Source organism: Alligator sinensis, unplaced genomic scaffold (assembly GCF_000455745.1).
Source record: "Alligator sinensis unplaced genomic scaffold, ASM45574v1 scaffold1329_1, whole genome shotgun sequence".
Classification (NCBI taxonomy): Eukaryota; Metazoa; Chordata; order Crocodylia; family Alligatoridae; genus Alligator; species Alligator sinensis.
The window spans coordinates 197,055-219,279 of record NW_005842460.1 but is presented as its reverse complement, the minus strand read 5'-3'; the positions used below and the strand labels follow the sequence as shown (position 1 = coordinate 219,279).

The window sequence follows — 22,225 nt, the reverse complement described above, 5'->3', positions numbered from 1 at the left end:
CCACGTGCCCCCAGCAGCGCGCTTCCATGATCATGCAGCATGAAGAGCGGGCCAAGCAGGTTAGTTGGGGGCTGTGGTGTGGGGGGGCTGGGGGCTACAGGGAGCAGCTGTGGGGCTGCTGTCTTGGGTGGTTTGGAGAGGGGCACTGTTGGTCAGGAGGGCATACGGTGGGTCTTTGGCTTGCTGGGGTGTCTATATTTTCAGCCCTGCTCTCCTAGCCTGGAGCTGGCCACATCTCGGGGGCCGGGCAAGGCGCCCTGTAGCCCAAGCCCCAAAGCTTGCCACATCCCAAGTCAGCCTCATATCCCCAGCCCTGACACTTGCCAGCCACATCCCAGGGCTGGGCAAAGAGGCCTGTATCCCCAGCCCCCCATTTTAGAAGTACCCCTGTTCCCCTGAGCTCTGGACAGGATCAGACCCAGCTGCCCTGCACTTTGGCACTGCTGTGGGCTGTGGTCTTCCATCCTGGTGTCCCCAGCCCTCTCTTCCCCCAGTATACTGGTGCCTGCCCATTCATGCCTTGTTCTCTCACAGGGGGACAAGCTGAAGGAGCAGGAGCTGCTGGAGCAGCAGAAGCGGGTAAGTCCCCCATGGCATGTACCACTGGGTGGGTGGGGTAGCAGCACGGTCTCTGGCATAAATGACGCGTGTCCCCGGAGACTGAGGGGGTACCGTGACTGCCCGCAGGCAGTGGGGGCACGGCAGCGAGCGGGGAGCTCCTGCAGGGGGCGGCGGCATCAGCAGTGATTGGTGACCGCCCGCAGATGCTGCTGGCAGTGTTGGTGGCAAGGGGGGTGGGTGGGGAGTGGCGACTATCCGCAGGTGCCTCCGGCAGTGTCAGCAGAGCTTCTTTCAGGGTGTGCACCACCAATCCCAGGTGCATGTGCACCCCCTGTGTATTACCAATGGTCTGTGGGGTCCCCTTGCCCCCTTTACTAGCCTTATCCCAGCTCTGCCATCAAGCCTGTTGCCACACACTGAGGTCCTTGTCGAGACAAACCTGTACTCCGTGTGGGACAGAGATGTCTGATGGCACTCAGGTGCAGAAAGAAGACAGAATACCCTCTTTTCATATACCACATTCCCCTGGATAAGACTGCCGCCCCCCCCCAGTTGCCCAGGGTACAGGTAACCTTGCAAGTTGGCTACTGATAAAAAGCAGAAATTGGTCTGCAGCTAGATATTTTTTTGCTTGCACCTGAAAACACAGAAAAACAAACGCTTATCCCTAAGTCTGCCTGGCTGCTGTGACAACACAGCATAAGTGCCCACCTGTAGGGAGAATTGAGCTGGAGGGTGGCATGTAGGTTGGCAGGACTTGAATTTGCTGAGCTCTACAGGCTCCCATTTAGCTTACGCCCCACGTCTGTAGGTGGCTGGTTCTAATATTCCAGCAAATGATCTCTGATTAGTTCTATTTAAGTTTCTTTGTGTTACTGAGAACTTTGGAACTGAACTTGCCTGAGCCAGGTCTCATGGATTTGGAAGGTGTCAGTTGAGATATAATCAGGGTTGCTTTATATTCTAGGTAATATGGTATAAGACAGCCCCCAATAATTAGATTCTAAGTAAACACAGCTGTAATAACTTGCATATGGTACCCATAGATTTAGTTCCTCCAGAACTATTGCATGCTACCTTTTTGAAACTGCTGCAAATTGTAGTCGAGCTACTCTATAAACACACTTTTAAGCAGCACTTTGCCACTTACTTGTATCTTTTTTTAATTTCATGTATCCCAGGGCAAATCAGCAAAAACTAATTCCAAATCCAAGAGTCCGGAACCATAAGTCTTTTATTAGACCAACTAGATTTTTGCTTGAATTGCAAGCTTTCAGACACAAGCTCCCTTCTTCAGGCATAGGAGTGTGCAAAAGTGTGCAACTACACTTGATCTGAGCCTTCAAGAGGCCGAGAAGCGACTTGTATATGCATGAAATTTAGTCCAAAGCCAAAAGGCTCAAGGTTTGCTATACAATTCACTGGGCTGGGCCCCACCAGTGTGTATGTGCGCACTCCAGATATACCCCTCCCCACCCCACAAAGGAGCCATGTGCTGACTAACCCCCACTCCCCCCCACTCATGAGTGGAACCAGGTGTTCTTGTTACCAGTCTTGGCATACTCCACAAATGTATATGCAGAGGTGACTCAGGGCAACCTTGTTCTGCTTCACCTCATGGAGGGAGGGGCCATTAATCGTGTGCACCAGGCTGAGAGAGGCAGCCACAGAGGGATTCTGGGTGAACCCGTGTAGTGATGTTTGTCAGGTATCCAGATTGTAGCTGTATTGGTCTAGAAACAAAAGGCATCAGAACTCATGGTAAAGGTGATATCTTTTATTAGACCAAGTAGATTTTTGCAAAAAAAAAAATCTTTAATTGCAAGCTTTCGGGCATATGTGCACACTTTTGCACATTTTTGCACACACCTATGCCTGAAGAAGGGTGCTTGTGCCCCAAAACTTGCAATTAAAGCAAAAATATAGTTGGTCTAATAAAAGATATCACGTCTACCACGAGTTCTGTTATGTTTGTCAGACACTTAAGGTAGGTGAAGAAGCAAGAATAATTGGAAATGGGAAAGAAAGATGCAGCTCAGTTGTGGGAGTGAAGAGGGAGTTCAAATGTATTCACTGTAGTGGCTCACCATGACTTGAAAAAGAGTTGGCAGTGAGGGGGACAGCACTCAGTGGGCACTACCATATATCTTATTCAGGTGGGCTGTGCTAGTCTACCGTGGGGTTAGGTTCCCAACAGTTATGTTGGTTGAATGTGGGCCATGTGTTGTACAGTCATGCTCAGGGGTAGCTGCATTCAATCAGCTTCATAGTTGGTTTCCATTACTGAGCACATGCTGCTTTTAGCAGCAGTTTAATAACAGACACTGTATTTAGTTAGTTTTCCTTGTGTGCAAATGTAAGACAGTGGTCTTCTTTTCCTCTTGCTGACTCGGGAGGGGGACAATGACACCTCATCTTGTATTTGACTAAATACAGTATATCCTTGAAAGTGAAACAGAGTATTATCTTCTTTCCTTCCTTTTTGCACAATGCTGTTCAAAACTGGCCTGTTCCTTCTTTACCTTAGCCGAGAAGATGACAGATTGTTTTGTTCTCACGCATTATGCATTTTAACAAAGAATTATCTGTTTTAACAAAACAGCATCCAATACGCTTGATTTCATTCATCACTACTACTAATACTTCAAAGCTCTGATATAGTGCACTTGGATTATTTAATGTGCAGTCTTTCCTTATAATGGCTCCTTTCAGGCCTTGCAGTCTGTTTGGTTGCATCTTATTACTGGTTTAGACAGATGCTTCCTTTCTTTTGCTGATCAAATTAGTTGTCATATCTGCAAAGGTTCATGCTGCAGTCCCTCAGAAGTAGGCTTTTGGGGCCTTCTGCTTAGCCCCACTTCTGTGGCTTGGCCAAGACCTGTTGAAAATGGCCAAGGCTGGCAGAATACTGTATTTCCTTGCATATCTATGCTGCCAGATTTGACTCGCCTGGTTTTCAGAAGGCAAAATAAAGAAAAGTTCATTTTTTCAGCATCCTGATCACAAAGGCAGAGTGCCGGAATGCTGTTAACCCTCTCATGGCCTCTTCTGTTGAGCATAAGAAACCGTGAGAGGGTTAACAGCATTCCACACACACTTTTACCCCAAAATATTAGCCCTCCCAAAGCTTAGGAGTGTTTTAGGCAGGGAAGCCTAGCTATGACCTTGAGCAGTGAACTTCATTCCAGCCACTGCCTGGCTCCTTCATTGTGGTGCAGAAAAATCAGCCTCCCTGCTTAAAAAACATCTAAGCTTTTGGGGGGGGGACTAATATTTTGGGGGAAAGGTGCAGGTGGTATGTGGGGAAATATGGTAACATAATACTTCACAACCCAGCTGGAGTGTGTGACCATCTCAGCTGTGTTTCCCACTGCTGGCTCTTGCTGTTGCCCCGTAAAGGGGTGGGTGGTTGCCAGCCAAGCCGTGTGTCACCGCCTACTGGATCCAGTTACTTTAAAGCCCCTGGCATGGGCTTTTCAGTATTGGCTGCTTGTTCTGTTTACTGTATATACTCATCGACATAGCGTATTGAGCAGTTAAAAACTGCTGCCAGGGACATATTTCATAGATTCCATAGACGTTAGGGCTGGAAGGGACCTCGGGAGATCAAGTCCAGCCCCCTGCCCCAAGGGCAGGAAGTCAGCTAGGGTCGAAGGATCCCAGCAAGATAAGCATCCAGACACTTCTTAAAGGAGTCCATGAGTGAATTGAAGCCCCTGCTATTGCTGCATGCAGTTGGCTTTCATCAGGGCTCTGGAAATGGTTTTTCTTCATTCTGCCTTCCCAAGTGGAGATGTGGGTCTTATCTGGGGCATGGAGTGTACGAGTAAATGCAGTAGCTCCCTCCCACCTTCTCACACTGGGATCTCCAGCTTCTTGAGCAGGTGCCTTCCGTGGTTTGAATCTTGCAGCATCCTGAATCTGTCAAGAGCGGGGGTTCCCTTAGGCAGGGAATGGTCCTAGTTGTGTTTCCCACTTGGGGTCAGCAAATCCTCCTCCTTGGAAGTTTCTCCTGTCCCAGCTGCGATGGGTGCAGCTGCCAGGCAGTGTTGTCAAAGCTAATGTTTTGCTTCTGTCCTTGCTCTGAGGTAGAAGATGTTACCATGGAGCCTTATCTAGATCAGCAGTGCTTAACCTTTTGGCCCCACAGGGTAGAGGAGTAGGGTAGGGCTGGTCTACTGACTGGATCATGTCCCATGCACCAGAATCTGGTCCTGGGCCTGGCATCATCCCTGCCTTGCTTTGAGTGCTGGCAGTGGCCCCTGGGACCCAGTACTGCCCCCCACGTGCTGATATTTGGTTCTCAGGGAGCCAGCAATGCTCCCTCCTGCCCCAGCACACCAAGATTGGACCCTGGAGGCTAGGTACTGCTCCCTTCTGCCCTAGTGCATTGGGATTGAATCCTGGGGGCCTGGCACCACCCCCTCTTGCCCCCTGTATACTGGGATTGGGGCCTGGTGCCAGCTCTGTGTTCTGGGATCAGGCAAAGACCTGACCCACACCCACCTGGCCCTGCCAGTGTTTGACCCACAGTCCCCTGCTACCGCCTGCCTTGCCACAGCCTGTGTGCCTGTCCACTTTCCCCCAGTGCTAGCAGGCACCAGCCCCCCCTCCCCACACATACACACTAGAAAGCAGGGTAAATTGGCACCTTATAAACCAGGAGAAGTGCCGATATCTGAGGCGCAAATCTATGCTCCTTCACTGGATTTGAGGTTACGTGGCCCTCTAACTGTAGATGCCAGCGCTTAGCTGCTTGCAGAGGGGCCCAACCCTGGGGATGCTGGATCACGCAGGCTGGGAGAAGGCAGAGCCTGCACTTTTTGACTTAGTTGATCTGCTCATCTCGTTACCTCATTTATCCCCTAAAACCTCGTGCCGCTGGCTGGGTCTTGCTGCTCTAGGCTGCTGGAGACACCCTCAGGGCCTTGGCTAGTGGCACAAAGTGGCTGGTAGCATGGGGGGGTGAGGGTGGGGGTGCTGGCATGGAACCAGAGCTGCTGCTGCCAGGGGAAAGGCGTGAGTGGGCCCCTGCAGCATGACCCAGGCTGGGCATTACTAACCACCAGTTGAAGCCAGGCTGACAGCTGGGCAGTGAGAGTCAGGGCCCTGTGATGAGCTGCCCACCCAAGCAGGCCTCTGCGCAGCCTGTGGGAGTGGCGCGGCATCTACAAAGCGGGGCAGCCAAGCCCTCCTCCCCATGGAGAGCGCTGAAGCCGCACAACTCTGCGCTAGCCATAGCTGCCAGGAGGACAGGCCCCTGCTGCAGCCCTGCAGAGAACCTGCAGCTGAGCCGTAGCAGTGAGGGGCCGGCGGGCTGGGCTCAGGCCAGGGCTGGGTGGTGCTGCAGCCTACCGGGCTTGGCCGAGCCCTGCGCTCACCTAATACTGGCTGCCAGGCTGGAACAGAGAGCGGCAGGGCATTGCGTGCACCCTCCCTCCGCTGCCCCCCCACCCCCTTCCCAAGCCCTGGCCTTTCTCCCACACTTATCTTCATCTGGCTCCTGGGGCTGTTCCCATGACTGTCTCTCATTGCATGCTGGCCATGCCCCAAACAGCCTCTTGTAGGCTGGAACACAGCTAGCCTGCAAGCGGAAACCTGTGCTTACTTGCTCCTGAACCTTTGAAATATTATTGTGACCCACTTTTGGGTCGCAACCCACAGGCTGAGCAACTCTGGTCTGCTCTAGAGAAACCTTCTCCGATTGTCCCCCACCTGCACGACTGTGACTTGCCACTAGAGGCCGGGTGAGCCCAGGCAGGGCGAGGAGCTGTAGCTGTGAGTTGCCACTAGAGGGTTGGTGAGTCAGGACAGGCCTCTAACCATGCTGTATGGGTGGAGGTGTGAGAGATCCTGGGATACTGGAGGATTTCAATTTGGGCTGAACATCTGTGGGGAGCAGCCACACCTTAATGGAACAGGGACTGGGCTGTGGGGATCAGAGGTGATCCTGCCCTGCAGTGGCAATAACTTTGAGCCACAGAAAGAGTGCTCAACACCACTTTAAACCGTTAATGTGGGGTCATTCCCGGGATTAAGTGCTCCAGGAGCCACCCAGAATTGGCATGTAACAATGCCCTGAGTAATTATTATAGGTTGGCCTCTTCTAGTTATTGTTTTGCTCCCTGTGGCTAAAGCCTCTTATCTTGTGATCCTAATATAAACCCATTGCCCTACTTAAAGTATCTGAAGTATCTAATGAGTACCTATGAAGTATTAAGGTCTTTTTTCCCTGGGACAATACCAGCTAATTCCAGTTAATTGCTATTCAAGCTTCTTGTGGAAATGGTCATCCCCACACCTGTTTTGACATGAGTGGAAGCCAAGGTGAGCCAAAAAACCCCCAAGTCTGTTATTAGCCTGTGAGCCTGATGCAGATTTTGCTTTCCATTTTGTTTGTACAGAAACCGGTCTTACCATATTTCTCACATAAAATATACAATTGAATTGCTAGTAACTGGCTGGGGGTGGGGGGGCAGGTGTGTGTTGTATGCTGGAAAAGACAGAACATGTACTGTCCAAGATGGGAATTAAAGTCTAGTTTGCTGCACTTCATCCTGTGGCATTGGATTATCCGGAATGATGAGGACACTAATTGTTCTGCCTAATCAATGCTCTGCCATATTTATACTGGGAGCTTTCCCCTTTTCTGTGGGCCTTTCGGCATTGCCAGCATCCTACAGCATGTACAAACTTTTTTGGCTGACGGACCCAGCCCTCTTGCTGGTTTTAGTGTAGACTTAAATCTATGGGCTTCTGGGAACCATTTTTCCTTATGGCTTCCAGGATGTGTTTTTGGTTCCAACCCTCCATCCTCAACCCTGAGGCCCTGGGAATAGACGACTTTCTTTGGCCCACTGGACTAGGGAAGAAACTTCACATGTGCTGAGGGTCCAGTACCACCCTGCTGGGTTTTGAGCTCGATCTTTGGGTGTCTTTTTGGCCGCATACATCTGTTGAAATAATCTGGGTGAATTCTCCCAGGTTTTTTCACCTGGTAGAAAATTTACCTGGAGACCCCAGAACAGACATTTGAATGCTGAGCCCTTGAGAAGCAAAGAGCTTGTAGTGTTGATGCTCTGTAGCGACATCTCGGTGCTCTGCAGTTTCCCTCGTTCTGCCTGGAGACAGATGGCACGAGGGCATAGGACAGCCCTGATTGGCTGATCTGGGCTGCTCAAACTCAGCCTGTCTCCTTGCAGCTACAACAAGGAATTGGGCAGGGGGCGTGTTCATAGAGTCCAGCAAGCAAGGCACTGCCCCTGAAAAGGGGGAGAACAGGAGCAGAGCATGCTGGGATGCTTGAGGACTGTGCTATGGCATCTCTCAGACAAGAATGTTTTCTCAGGAGAAACTTGGTGGTGATTTAACCCTGTTTTTCTCAGGTCATTTTTCTCTTGGAGCAGCTACTTTTGGCCTGGGAGAAAAGTCCTAAACATCTGTATAGTCGTGGGAGAGCACCTGCTTCCCCCAGGAGAAGCTGCACATCTGTATGTGCCTTTGTCAGAACCCTAGGCCAAATCCCTAGTTTAGATGGGGCCACAATTTCCTAGATTGGGGGGCGCAGTGAGCACCTTGGAGCAGTGGGTCTCAACCTTCTTAGACTGGAGACACCCCTCAGCAAGTTTTCAGGATGTAATGGCACCTGATTTAAAAAAACCAATGGAAATATTGTATGAATATTGTAATGAAAACATTCCTTTAGCAGTGAATATATTAGTTGTGTTGTTACGTGTTATTTTATATTATAACAGTCGCCCTTTTGGGCTGCGTCTCCCAGCTCTGCATGGTCCCATGTGTGTCAGGTCCCAGAGCAACACCTGAACTCCCTACATGTGGATTTGAGTTACTTAGGGTTACTATACATCTGGGTTTTCCTTTTGGCCTCCTGTCTGGGCAGGTTTTTAAAATGTGAGCAGATGTCTGAGTTTTTGCTCTGCCTCTGGCTTTTTCCGGGCACTTCTAGCTTGGCTGCTTGGGGCTGGGAGCAGCAAGGCAAGGTGATTGGCTGTCGGGGGATCACATGCTCTGTGCGCGGGCCTGGCAATCTGCTTGTAGGTAAGACGGACATAAACACCGAAAGACAGAGTGAGCGTGTGTAGGGTTATTTTATATTTCCAGGTCCAAAAAAGAGGATACTTGTCATGTTGGGGAGAGGGAGTGGGTTGAATAGGATGGTGGCAGGGCAGTGACATGCCCATGCCCTGCCACTGCCCGTTTTATTACCCCTCACTGCCAAACCACAGCCCCCACCAGCCCTGCTGCTGCCCTTCACTCCCAACCCACTGACCCCAGCACTGCCAGTGCCCCCCACTCCCTAACCTCAGTGCCCTGCCCTCCTGGGCTGTGATGGTGCCCCTCACTCCTAACCCACAGACCCCCCTTCCCCAACTCTGCTGGTGCCCCTCACTCCAGACCCACAGCCCCCTGGCGCTGCCAATGACCTGCACTCCCAAACCACAGTCCCCCCCACCACCCTGGTGCCCTGCAGTCCCAAGCCGCAGCCCTCTGCACCTCCAGCCCTGCTAGAGGGGCCCCAGCTGTCCCCGTCTTAACCCGGCTGAAGTGCGATGGGTCTGATTCATCCAGGTGGCGGTGGAGCGTGCCCAGCCCCAGCACAGGCTGGCAGAAGAGGAGGGGAGGCTTGTGGCATGCCCTGCCCTAGGATGGGGCTGCGCTGCACCCGGTAACCTGGCCACAGCAGGGCACGGGCATATTACTTCCCCCTTCCCCCTCTATTCTCCCTTCCCCTTCCCACGTGCCCCCCTCCCCCTCCCATAGGTGTCTTCTTTTGATATTGGAAAAATGGTAACCCTAGAATTGCTGCTGGGCGAACCCAGAATGCCCTTTGTCCATGGGACTCTGTGCCTGTCATGGGGAAGAGCGAGCGGCACGTTTAATGCATTGCATGGGTTGGGTATTGTGCCACCCTGACTTGTAGCACCTCTTAGGGGATCTCCCAGAGATCTGGTTGAGAATCACTGCCTCGGAGACTAACTAGGTCAGGGGCGGGCAATTATTTCGGGCGGAGGGCCGCTTACTGTGTTTTTTGGCAGGCCATCAAGGGCCACATGACAGGCAGCCAGGGGCAGATAAATATTCATTTTCTTAATTTTGGGTGGGGCCCTGTGGGCCGGACAGAATGGCCTGGTGGCCTGCATCCGGCCCCCGGGCTGCGTTTTGCCCACCCCTGAACTAGGTTCTCCTGTAGGCCCAGTGGGGATTCACTACCTTGGAGAGCAACTAGGACCTCCCAGGCCCAACTGAAAATCACTGCTTTAGAGACTAGCTGGTTGAGAAAGGCATGAGCTTTCCTAGGCAACAGCCTAATTTCATAGATGCCGGGAATGGCTGAAAAAAGAAAGAGCATAGAAGGCCAATGCTAAGAGGTAACCAGGAAGCTTAATTAGCTTAGATAAGATAAGGTAATTACCACCTGGCCGGAGGCCAGAGGACAAAGCTAGGCCAGGTAACAGGATCCAGAAGCCCTGTTGAGACAGGTGAATGCAGTCCAGGCTGTGGAAGATTTCTCGCTCTGCTGTTTTGCATCCTAGTTGGTTTTTAAAGCTGTTGGGGCTCAGGGCAGCTGTTCTGAGGTCAAGGCTGGTTGTCCAGGATGGTGGAAGCTTCCTGCCAAGGGCTTTGGGGTCAAATTGGCGTCTGTTTGTCTGCTTTGTAGGGCTTGCCCTATCTGGCCAACACACGCAGGTCACAGTGAGCTGGCACGGTGCCTTCTGCTCATCTGCAGGCTAGCGCAGCTCTCCATCTCCGAGCTCCTGGAATTTCCTTAATTGCTTCTTTCAGAGGCAGAAGCCGTCTGCCTGGGAAGCTGCTTAATAGCTGCTGCTTTCTTTTTATTTCCTTTGGTTCCTTTCGCACAGCCGTTAACTGTTCCGGACAGCAGGTCTCAACCTCATTAGACTCCGGGGCCCCCACGGAAAATGCTGGCTTTTCTCTTTCACTCTTTTCTTGGCTATGGAAAAAGTACTAGAGTGATTCTGGTGTTGCAATGAACTCGGAGCCCGTGGCAGACCAGGCCAGTTTGGACACTGTATTGGAACTCTGACGTTTACTTCATTTATTGGAATACAACGTGCACCCCTTTCTGTGGAAATTGGGGTGCGTGTCTTCAGTGAGGAAGCATGGGAGCTGAACTGCCCAGCCCTTCTCGAGCTGGGTAGGCACTCAGGGCACTCCTGGCTCCAAGAGGGGTAGTTCAGGCCCTGAGCTGGCCTGGGAGGCAGGGAAAGGGGCCAGGGGCCTTCTTGGCTGGAGTAGAGAAGAGGGGCTGGGCAGTTCAGCTCAGCCAGATGAACCTGTGGCATCCTGCAGCTTGGGGTTAACAGAGCACTTGCAGGTTTTTGCTGCCCCCCTTTGCCGTGTGTCGGGGGGTGTTTTTACCTCCCTCCGAGGCACTGGGTGCTGGTTACATCCCAGGCTGGGGCTGGTGACTGCGCTGTGCAGTGCTCCAGCTGGGACTTACAGCCAGAGGTTCCTGGCCGGAGGGTCTTACCTCTGTGCTCAGGGTGAGACTGATGCTCCATTTGGGGTTTGGAAGGAATATTACCCCATAGTTGGGTTGGTATGGATTGGCAGGTTTTGCTGCCTTCTGTAGCAGGGAGGATCAACCACTTCCTTGGCTTTCAAATGTATATAAGCAACTTTTGCAGCAACAGGATGTTGGCTGCCATAGTCCCCCTGCTTTCCCTGTGCCAGATTTGGGTGTGGTGTCTTGTGTTGTGTCAGGGGTGACCATGTTGTTTTGCAAAGAGGTTGGACAATGGATTTGTCTGGAATTGTTCAGACAGGGATGATTCTCAGGCAGGGGGTTAGGCTAGATGACCTCTGGAGGCTCCTTGTAGCCCTACTTCTCCGATTCGCAAGGTCCCTTCCTACCCGGCTTCCTTATGATCTGAAGTTACTAAAACAATGTGGCATCACTATTACTACATCGTGTGCAAGATTAATAGAAGCTGCAACAAAGTAAAATATTAAAAAAAGAAATATATGACTTAATGGTGTGCGGAACACAATGCTTGGTATATACAATAATACAAAGTGCATTTAGACAACACAGCATACATAAACCACAGTTTAAAAAACTGTGGTGCCAATTGATAGATGGCTGCATGCACTTACGTTAACGTGTGGATATGCACCCAGTAAAACAGCTTTTTCCAGAAGGAGCTTAAATAGCAAAAGGAGAAGGAAAAATATTAAATGGAAAATTCAGATAAAATTAAAAACCTATTTTCCTTTTGGAATTCTGCAGGCAGCCAGCGTTGTGTTTTTTGTTTTTAAACAGAGCAGCAGCCTTTTCATCCCTTAAATTTAATTTAGTTGGGACTGAGAACTCCCAACTCAGCGCTGTGATGAAAAACTAATTCACTTCTAAGTGCTGGAAAAAAACTCCACGTGAGTCTCAAGGGTTAAGAGATTTCTGGTCTGTACTGCAGCCAAGTCCTGGCTACCTTAAAACGCAGGAGAGACTGTTGTTTTAATGCCCTAGAACTCAAATGCATTTTGATCATATTCACTGATACTGTTTAGACACCAAACTCAGAATCAGTCTATTTAAAAGACCTGAATTCTCTCTGTATTTTCTTAAACTGGTTTAAAAACAGCATTGTAAAAGAATTTTTGGCTGGTTCTTTCTTTCACATTCAAATGCTATTGTGAAGGGGGGGGAAACCCAGTTAATTAAAACTGGCCTATTCTTAATGCTTTTAACACCAAAATTAGCACAAATCCATCTGTGATGCTGGGTTTGTCGGAGGCAGTACTGTCAGGCCATATGGTTGTACCACAAGCATTGGTTCAGTTACAGTTGCAGATGCAATAACATCTCTGAGCTGCTTCTCCAACGCAACCCAGAGATTTCCAGGCTGGCTGAGCTCTTTGCCATTGCTCTAGTGATTGAAGAGATGAGTAAAAGCAAAGAGCTGGCATTTTCCAAGCGGGGCCCTTGGGTCTAATGAAACTGAGAAGCACTGCAGCAGACTCGATCATCCAGTAAATCAATTACCGTGCTTACTCGCATGCTGCACACACCGTTTCCCGCAGGAATCAGCCCCCCTGCCCAAATTGGGATGCCTGTCTTAAGTGGGGAAGCTGAATTTTCTGCCTGGGTTAGAAACCGTTTGCTTTGATTTCTGATCCATAGTACAGCAACTGTGGCTGCTGAGGGAGCCCATCCCCTTGGTCTTCACTCCACCAGTGTTAATGACCTTCTTTGCCTTTTTAATGGTTCTGATGTTCCACCAATCAAACTAACCTTTCTTAGGGCACTCTTCCTGTCTGCTTGCCATTCCTAGCCCCTCTCTTCCTCTTTCAAAACCCAGAAGACCCTTTCTCTCTTTCCAAAACCAAAGTCATTTACGGAGATGGGTCTCCAGCAGAGCTGAGGTTTCAGTTAAGAAAGGGAGGGTGAGTCAGCTCAAGATAAGGCTCCATCTTTGCTCTATAGAGCCATAAGTCTGGAAAAATCTTCCCCCCCAAAAAGCAACGCATGTATCTTATTCCAGAGCGTGTTGTATGTAAGAAAAATACGGCAAGTCATATTTTGCACAAACCAAACTCGCAGTTGGGTCTCTCTTCTCAGCATGACAAGAGCACGTTGTTTCCTGACCAGTGCTTTGAGATTTTCAAACCTTGCCCAGAGCCCTCCATTGGTCTCCTGTCGTTCTTATTCATAGATGTTAGGGGCTGGAAGGGACCTCTCGCGATCATCAGGTTCAGCCCCCCTGTGCTTGGACAGGGAAGACTGCTGGGGTTAGATGACCCCAGCAAGGTGAGCGTCCTGGTGTTTTTTGAAGATATTCAGGGTAGGTGATTGAACCACTTCTGGGCAGAGTCTATTCCAGACCCTGGACACTCGAGTTGTAAAGAGTTTTTCATTATGTCTAATCTAAAGCAGTCTTCTAACAGTTTATGACCGCTAGTCCTAGTCTTCACTTGGGGAGCCCTTCTTAATGTTGGCTGGCTAGAATGGGGATTCAGGTCGAGTTTTCAGACCTTGCTACTGTGATGGTTGGTTATCCAGAAGGATGGGACGTTAATTGCTCTGAATAATTGACTCCCTACAGCATCTCTGTTCCTAAGCCCATGCCAGTGCCATCGACTGAGGCTTCCAGCTTTGTATTAGTCCCAGACATCCCTGCTTGGGAACTGGTTCACAATTGCACATGAAGTGTCATGGTGCTCACAGTAGGAGTTGGAGGGGAGTGAGCCCCCAGCTGGCCTCAGAGTGGGTGAGTTAGGAGGTTGCACCCATGGTTTGGGAATCCCAGGAGCTGACAGATGAGCAGGGTAGTGGTAGCCTAGGGAGTGAGGACACAACTTGTTGTTAGCCAGATAATCAATGCAGGGAGCTCATGAATTTTTTGAGAGAGAGAGGAGGAAGGGGGCAGTAGAGTTCTGGCTATATACCAGAGCAGCCCGTGGGGGAGCAGTCCCAGTTGGGGTGGGAGGGAGAAGCAATGCAGTGTGGGATGCCCAGAGAACTGATCAGCACCATATCTTGAGCGTATATTAACCTTTACAAAAACAGGGCATTGGCTGCCGTGGTCGCCTGCTTTCCCGGTGGCAGGTTCAGGTGTGATGTCTTGTAGCATTTCAGGGTTGGCAGTGGTTTTATTAATACGTTAAGTGACGGATTTGTATGGGATGGTTTGGATAGAGCTGGTCCTGCCTCAGGTAGGTGGTTGGATTAGATGTGACCTCTGGAGGTCCAACGTCTCTATGATTCTATGTCCAGAATGTCCACACATAACACTAAGACTGTTCCAAGTACCTACATTCATCACCTACCACACTCACTCTTTGAATTGCTAATTTTGGGGGGCAGTGGATCTGAAAGGATTCTTAACTGTTTGGTAAAAAGGCAAAAACTTTTAATCTTCATTCTGCCTTCCACAAACAAGGTGCGCATCTTACTTGTGGGGTATGGGGTACGTGCCAAGGGCAAGTGCTTCTCGACCTTTATTAGACTTGAGGCACCCCTCGATAGAGTCATGGCACCCCCTGGAAAATGCTAGCTCCTAGGTTTCTGTCTGTTTTTGACTACAGAAAGTTAATAGAGCAATTCTTCTGTTGCAAAGAACTCAGAGAGCCTTCAGGAGGTCTCCAGAATGGTTTTAACACCATAGATTCTTGCACATCTAACAGTGCTACTATTACGTGGCATCCTGGAGCACCCTGCTTGAGAATTACTCTCCTGTTTCACAGCCCGAAAGACCCTTTACCTCTTTTCAAAATCATAGATTCATTCATGGAGCTCAGTCTTCAGGAGCAACTAGGGTTTCAGCTTTAATTAAGTCTGAAAGGGAGGGCAAGGCTGCTGAAGGTGAGGCTCTGTCCCTGCCCTATGCAACTATAACTCTGGAAACAGCACCCAATAAGTTCAGTTCTCAGCACCAGGCTCCCCACAAGTGCCTGCCACCATAAGCTAATTGTAATCTGCCCCCTCACTGACTTGACTTTTTTTGGGTTTTGTTGGCCCACGGGTGGATTCTGAGAACCAAGAAAGGTTCAACAAGTCAGTCGCACCAATGTGAAATACTCGCAGTATCAGAATATTGAAATTTGTCATAGCAAACTCAAAAACAAAATACAGGAAACACAAACACCTAGACAGTACAATTGAGACTATCATGCACACAACTGAAAGGTATAAAATGCATGTTTATCTAAAGAACTAGCCATCTTACTGAAATGTAAAAGCAATTTAATCTTAACCTTTTTGAGTCCCAAAGCCTTTAAAAGCTTCTAAGGGGAGAGCCCGGTAGGGACAAGATATTCTTATCTAGGTTTTGGAAATTAAGTCTAACTAGCATAAGAATGTAAGAAATGCCAGACTGGGTCAGACCTACGGTCCTGGTATCCTGTCTCCGAGAGTGTCAGGAACAGATGCTCGAGGGAGAGCATTGAATCGGGTATCTTTTAGGAATTATCCATCCCTTACTCAGCACCCTCCCTGGTACCCACCATTTCTTGTGTTAGAGATGCCGGAGAAAACATCTCCAACTGCTCTGTTCAACAGCCAGTAATAGATCTATCAGCCACGAATTTATCCAGTCCGTTGTGGAACTGAGCTGTGGTATCTGCCTCCGCCTCTTTGGTAATCCCTCAGTTGAGGATGATTATCTTCCATGATTGTCCCGTCTGTGGGTCCATAAATGGCTGGCGAGGCTGATCCAGGATTGACAGACTACTGCAATCTGCCTCCACCACCTCCTGTGGCAATGAGCTCCACAAGTTAACTGTGTTGTGTTTAAAAAGAAAGGAAAAAAAAAAAGTCCTTTGTCGTATTACTTTTAAACCTGTCACCTACTAATTTCAGCAGGTGCCCCCTGGTTTTAGTGTTCTGGGACTTGGTGAACAGCAGTTCCCTGCTTACTTGGTCCACAGCTTTTATGATTGCCTCTATTCTGTCCTCCCCTCTGCCGCCCCCTTTCCAAACCAGAGTCCCAGTCTTCTCGTCGCTCCTGGCCTGACAATCACTTTGGATGCCCTTCTCTGGACCGTTTCCAGTTCTTCTGTATCCCTTCTGAGATGTGGGGCCCAGAAGTGCGCTAACCAGGGACACTTGCAAGTGGGCAGTTCAGCAAGAAACACAGTTCAAGGCTAAGGGCAAAAATCCCAAAGCGTGGACCCCATTTTATACTTTGCAGCTTGGCTAAAATATCCCAAAGCTTCCTAAATGAAGTAAAAAAAATGAAAGCATTTCTAAGAAGTGCTACTCCACGAACATAAGACCTACCATTAACTGGGTCAGCCCATAGGGCCGTCTTGCTCAGCCTCCTGTGTCATGGGGCGACAGAGCGGAGGCTTGAAGGGAGAGCGACTGGGTCTGACCAGGGTTTTCCTTGTTCCTCTCTCACTTGCAACGTCCAGCATTTAAGGTCCAGGAGGTTCGGATTCAGAAGCCGTGCCCCTCACTCCTGAGCTCAGTAGCTACTGATGGCCCTTTCCTCCACAAATGTATCCACTCCCTTTTTGAGTCTGGCTAAGCTCTCCGCCACATCCTGTAGCAATGAGCTCCACCCTTTAATGAGACGCAATGTGAAAAGACTGCCTGGTGTTAGTTTTAAACTCCCTATCTCCTGGATTCATGCGATGACCCCTTGTTCTTGTCTGGGGAGAGACAGTAATAATAAATCCCTACTGACTTTGTCTTTGCTGTTCGGTATTTTGTAAACCCTTCTCATGTCCCTCCTCTTTTCTAAAGGGACCAGGCCTGGCCTCCTAGTCATTCACTGATCAGCCGCGTTGCCCTCTGGACCTTCTTCAAAATCCTTGTGGAGGTGCAGGGAACAGAACTGGGTACAGGATTCAAGTCATGGACACCCCACGGCTTTGTGAAGGCGCATCGGGATGCTTTCTGTCTTGGTCACAATTCCTTTCTTCCTAATCCCTAATGTCTTGTTTGCTTTTTTGACGGCTGCTGAGCACTTGAGCCGATGGGTTTTAGCAAACTGTCCCTAGTGACTTCCAGATCTCTTTCCTGTGTGGTAACAACTCGTGTAGAGCCCATCGTTAATAAAGCTCTAATTAATACTCTTAATTGAACAGAGCGGCTGGAGATGGTTCCTCTGGCATCTCTAACCCAATAAATGGTGGATGCCAGGGCGGCTATTGAGTAGGGGATAGATCACTCTAGAGAGATCTGGGTCGATGCTCTCCCTCTAGAGCATCCGTTTCTGCCACTGTCGGAGACAGGATACTGGGCTGCAAGGACCGTTGGTCTGACCCACACTGGCACGGCTGGTGTTATTATGTTCTTAATATTCATAGGCCTATTTTTGTTCCTAATACATAAGCATCATCTTATCCAAAATTAGCCTTGTCTGTCATCGCGCCACTAAATGAGCTTGAGGCAACTTTGCAGCCTTTACCCTGTTTTCCTTTTCAATCGTCCTTGAGCTTGTTAAAACGGTTCAAATGTCTGTGGTGTTCTCTGGCCTGATCATTCCCTTCGCCTCTTCTCTTAGCCCAGCGTTTCAGTCTTTGGAGGCTTGCATCCCCCTTTGCTTTCATTCTCTCTCTCTCTCTTATTCCTATAAACAAATACTAGAGCAGTTTTTCCTGTGGCAAAGAGCACAGAAAGACACAGCTGGGGATTCCTGTTTGAAATGTCTGGGTTTCTCTCAGGAGACACAGTTCACTGCGATAGTCCAAAGTCAGTCGCATATGCGCCTCTAGAGACAACTAAATAATGGAGAGAGAGAGAGAGCAAAAGCTTTTGTAAACCCACTCTCACTTCATCGGATGCTGCAAAGGATGTACATAAAGCAGAGTATAAGGAGAGAGAAATTAGAATAAAAAGACATGGGTGGGGGGGGCAGCGCTAGGAGAGAAAAGCGAAGGAGCAGTAAACCCGTAGGAACAAAGAGGGGCACCAAAGCTAATCCAGGTAATGAGATAAGAATCCACAGTCCCTGTTTTAACCAGTCCTAACACAGCCCCCACTGTGGATGGCCTCTTGTTCTGCATTTTCCTGTTCAAACTGGCTTGAGACCAGCCATCCCAAGGTCAGTGATGGGGTGTCCAGAGAGGCTGAAGTGTCTGCCGCAGGCTTCAGTGTCTTTCTGCAGCTGGTGTTCGTTCATTCATTCTTGCACGTAGAGCTTGCCCTGCCTGCCCAGTGTAGACAGCAAGGGGCACAGTAAGTAGTGGTGGCGTGTACGACCGTGGACTGGCGGGTGAATGAACCTTGGATGTTGCACTGCACCTTAAGGCCCAGTGATGATATGGAGACACAACAGGTCCCTGTGCCCTGCCACCCCTGAAAGGATCTCTAGGCACCCTAGGGTGCTAGGGCACCTAGTTGAGAAGCATTGGGTTAGACTCGTAGGAGCCCAAGAACTGCCATTGACTGCATCGGACCCGAGGTCCTTCTTGTCCAGTCTCCTGTGTCACCGTGGCAGAGAGCAGAGACTGGAAGGGGGGTGACGTGGGTCTGACCAGGGATTTTCCTCCTGTTCCCCTCTCACTTGCAGCCTCCTTCATTTAAAGTCTAGGAAGCTCTGATTCAGAAGCCGTGCCCCTCACATTCCTACCCAGTACTCATGCCCCTTTCCTCCCAGAGCTTGCCCGGTCCCGTGATGAATCTGGCTAGGCTCTCAGCTTCCACCACACCTTGCGGCAGCGAGCTCCATCCTTTAATGCGATGCTGTGTGACAAAGAACTGCCTGGTGTTAGTTTTAAACTTCCTACCTACTAGATTCATGCTGTAACCCCTTGTTCTTGTCTGGGGAGAGACAGCCGGTAATAAATCCCTACTGACTTTTGCTTTGCGGGTCACTATTTTGTAAACCCTTCCCGTATCCCCCCTCAAGCATCTCTTTTTTTAAATTGACCAGCCCTGGCTTCCCCAGTCACTCTCTCCTCCTGTGGAAGCCCCTCCATACCACTGGTCGTCCTTGTTGCCCTTCTGTGGACCTTCTCGGGTCTTTCTCTATCCTTTTTGGAGGTGCGGGGACCAGAACTGGGCACAGCACTCGAGGTGTGGATACCCCATGGCTTTATAAAAGGGGCATCTGGATACTTTCTGTCTTGTTCACCGTTCCCTTCTTAATCATTCCTGGTGTGTTGTTTGCCTTTTTGACAGCTGCTGAGCACAGAGCTGGTGCTTTCAGCGGGCCGTCCATAAGGGATCCCAGATCTCTTTCTTGTGGGGCAATGGTTCATGTAGAACCCATTACGGTGTGGGTCGAATTTGGGTTGTTTTTGCCCTGGTGCATCACTTTTATGCTTGTCTGCATTGAATTTCACCTGCCATTTAGGTGCCCATTCTCTCAATTGTGCCCAAATCCTTCTGTGGCTCCTTGCAATCCACCTTGGTCTTTACTGCTGAATAATTTTGTGTCATTGGCAAATTTGACCAGCTCACTGCTCACCCCCTTTCCAGATCAGTCCAGACTCACGCTGCCCTTTAGGCGGCTTAAAGCAACAGCAAAATTGCTTCTAAATAGGCATACAACGCATGATGCCCTAGACTGGCCCTGTCCTCATCTCCCCCCATTCCTCTTCCAGCATCAGCAGTGCTGAGACCTCCGCCTCTTTTCTCCTTGCTCCACGTGACCCTTCCCTTCAGCTCGCCGACAGAGGAGCACAAAGCTCCATGCTTTCCTTAATGACCCATTTTCCTCAGCTGTGCTAACACTGGGGGTTCTGGTGCGTGTGACGCCAACGCATCAGCGCTCAACCAGTCCTTCCCGCAGTATAGAGCAGGGCAACAAGGAGGATTAGCAGTATGGAGGGGCTTCCACATGCAGAGAGACTCATGAGACCAGGCCTGTTCAGTTCAGAAAAGAGGTGTTTGAGGGGGGAACACGAGAAGAGCTTATAAAATGCTAAATGGCGAGGAGAAAGTCAGCAGGGATTTATTATTGACTCTCTCACCAGACAAGACCTCAGGGTCACAGCATGAAACTAGGGGCCTTGTCACATGTTCCAAATAAAGCTGGATAGAAACTGGTTGTAAAGTCATGTGCTTTTGAGCACTAACATAGCTGGTTCGCTTTCTTTATAGCTGGACGGCCATTTTTATAGCATGAGGAGTATCTGACATGTGGCCAGGCTACGTTTATTGCACGATGAACTCATTAATTGCATAATCATTACTTGGTACATGTGGCCTTATAGCACAATTGTGTGATTGTTACCGGGCACGTGCGGCCAGGCTGCGTTTATTGCGCGATTCACCAGTGAGTTGCATGATGTATGTAATGTGTGGCAGGGGCATAGCTGGTTGTCGGTTTAGAACTAGCACACGGGAGTTCTTTTTTACCCAGTGCGCAATTAAAGGTTGGCGCTCATTGGCACCAGCTGTGGTGGAAGCTGAGCGTTCAGCCCGATTCCCAAAGGGACGGGACATGTTTTTGGAGGAAAGGAGCACCAGTAGCTATCGAGCACAGGAGTGAGGGGCACGGCCTCTGAATCGGAACCTCCTAGACCTGAACTGCTGGAGGCTGCAAGTGGGTGAGGAACAGGGAAAACCCTGGGCAGACCCTGTTCACTCTCCCTTCCAACCTCTGCTCTCTGCCGCCATGGGACACGGGAGACGGGGCGAGACAGACTGAGAGTCTGGCCCAGTCAGTGGCAGTTCTGAGGTTCCCCTGCCGCAAGCCCTCAGGATTTAGCAGCCTCTGGCAAGTCCCCGGTCCAGCCAGTGAGGGGTTATTTTGCAGTCCATGCTGTGCAGTGCTCTCCTGGCTCCAGGGACGTGTCCCAGAGGTCTCCAAGTCTGGCTTGGCTCCAGGGTTTCTCTTGGAGGCTTGAGTGTTGGTAGCCATCTCCTGGGGAGGGCAGAAGAGGTGGGAGCCACTGCCCTGCCTTGCTCATGCCCTCTCTGCCCCTCTCCCCTGCCCCACAGGCTGCTGTTCTCTTGGAGCAGGAGCGCCAGCAGGAGATGGCCAAGCTGGCCCCCCCAGTGCCCCGCACGCCCCCCGATGCAGGGCCAGTGAGACCCGTTGGAGCCATGGGGCCACGGCCCCCCATGGCACCCAGAGGTGAGAACAGCACAGATGCCCAACCCTGCTGGGGGTGCCAGACCCCATCAATCCTGGCATGGGGGGGTGTCAGGCGCCTGTTCCCTCTGAGGGGCACTGGCCTGATCCCCCCGCCCCAAAGGGAGCACTGGGGAGGGTGTAGGTGGGATACTGTCTGGGGGTGTCTCACAGGGCCTATGTTCCTTGTTCTGTAGGTGGTGCCCCGGTGGGGGCTCCGCTGCCCGGGGTTCCCATGGGGGCCCCCAGCCCGAGGCCCCGCGGGCCCCCCCCTCCCCCTGGAGAGGAGATCCGAGAGGTAAGGGGATCCATTTGGGTGGGACTGGAGGCTGGGAGTCTGGACGCCTGAGTTCTCTCCCAACTGGGGGTGGAGGGGAAGTGGAGTCTGGGGGTGGGGGGTGAGAGGATTGGGAGCCCAGACACCTGGGTTCTCTCCCCACCGCGGGCTCTGGCCTCGGCCCTGGGCTCAGTACTCTTCTCTGCCCCTGCAGCCAGACGACTCGTCAACTGGCCCCAAGATCCCACAGGCACTGGAGAAGATCCTGCAGCTGAAGGAGATCCGGCAGGAGGAGCTTACAGTGCCGGGTGCCCCTGGTAACAGCCTGGGCCTGGGTGGAGGGTGCTGCCCATGTGCTGGTGGCTCTAGTCCCAGCTGTGGTCAAGCAGGGTGGGTTCCTGGCTATATATGAGCTCCAGCAGGGGCACTGAGGTGCCAGGACTCCTGGGTTCTGTGACCTGGGAGGTATTGGATCCCCCCTGACCACAAGCAGTCCATTGCTGTGGTCTCTTTCCTGGCCTCCTGCCTGGCATCAGGCCACAGTCCAGTCCCTGTCCTGTCCTCTCCCACATTGAGGGGGCAGAAGCCCCCCACTCACCTGCCTCTCTACCCTCAGATGATGATATGGAGACAGACTCAAGGGCCTTGCTCAGCATCTCTGCCTCGGAGACCGAGGAGGACATGCTGCTCTCCAAGAAAGAGGTGAGGGGCTGGGCCCGGACACCTGGGTTCTCCGTCCTGCTCTGGGAGGGGAGTGAGGGCTGGATGCCTGGGTTCTCCCCGCACTCTGCGAGTGAAGTGAGGGCTTGGGGTTACAGGAAGGGGAGGTGAGAGCCCAGATGCCTGGGGTCTGCCCCTGCTCTGGGAAGAGAATCGG

The 22,225-nt window shown here is 50.8% G+C and overlaps 1 protein-coding gene across 1 annotated transcript in view; it reads left to right on the top strand.

Annotated features, from left to right (window-relative positions):
• Positions 1 to 17: 17 nt before the first annotated feature.
• SF3B2 (splicing factor 3b subunit 2) overlaps positions 18 to 22,225 on the top strand; it is a 27,889-nt gene continuing 5,681 nt past the window's right edge. The window contains exons 1-6 of the mRNA XM_014523209.2: positions 18 to 59; positions 535 to 579; positions 20,939 to 21,074; positions 21,269 to 21,369; positions 21,563 to 21,665; positions 21,965 to 22,050. Of these exons, the coding sequence (XP_014378695.1) occupies positions 27 to 59; positions 535 to 579; positions 20,939 to 21,074; positions 21,269 to 21,369; positions 21,563 to 21,665; positions 21,965 to 22,050 (504 nt within the window). The 5' untranslated portion in view covers positions 18 to 26. The remainder of the gene's footprint in view (positions 60 to 534; positions 580 to 20,938; positions 21,075 to 21,268; positions 21,370 to 21,562; positions 21,666 to 21,964; positions 22,051 to 22,225) is intronic.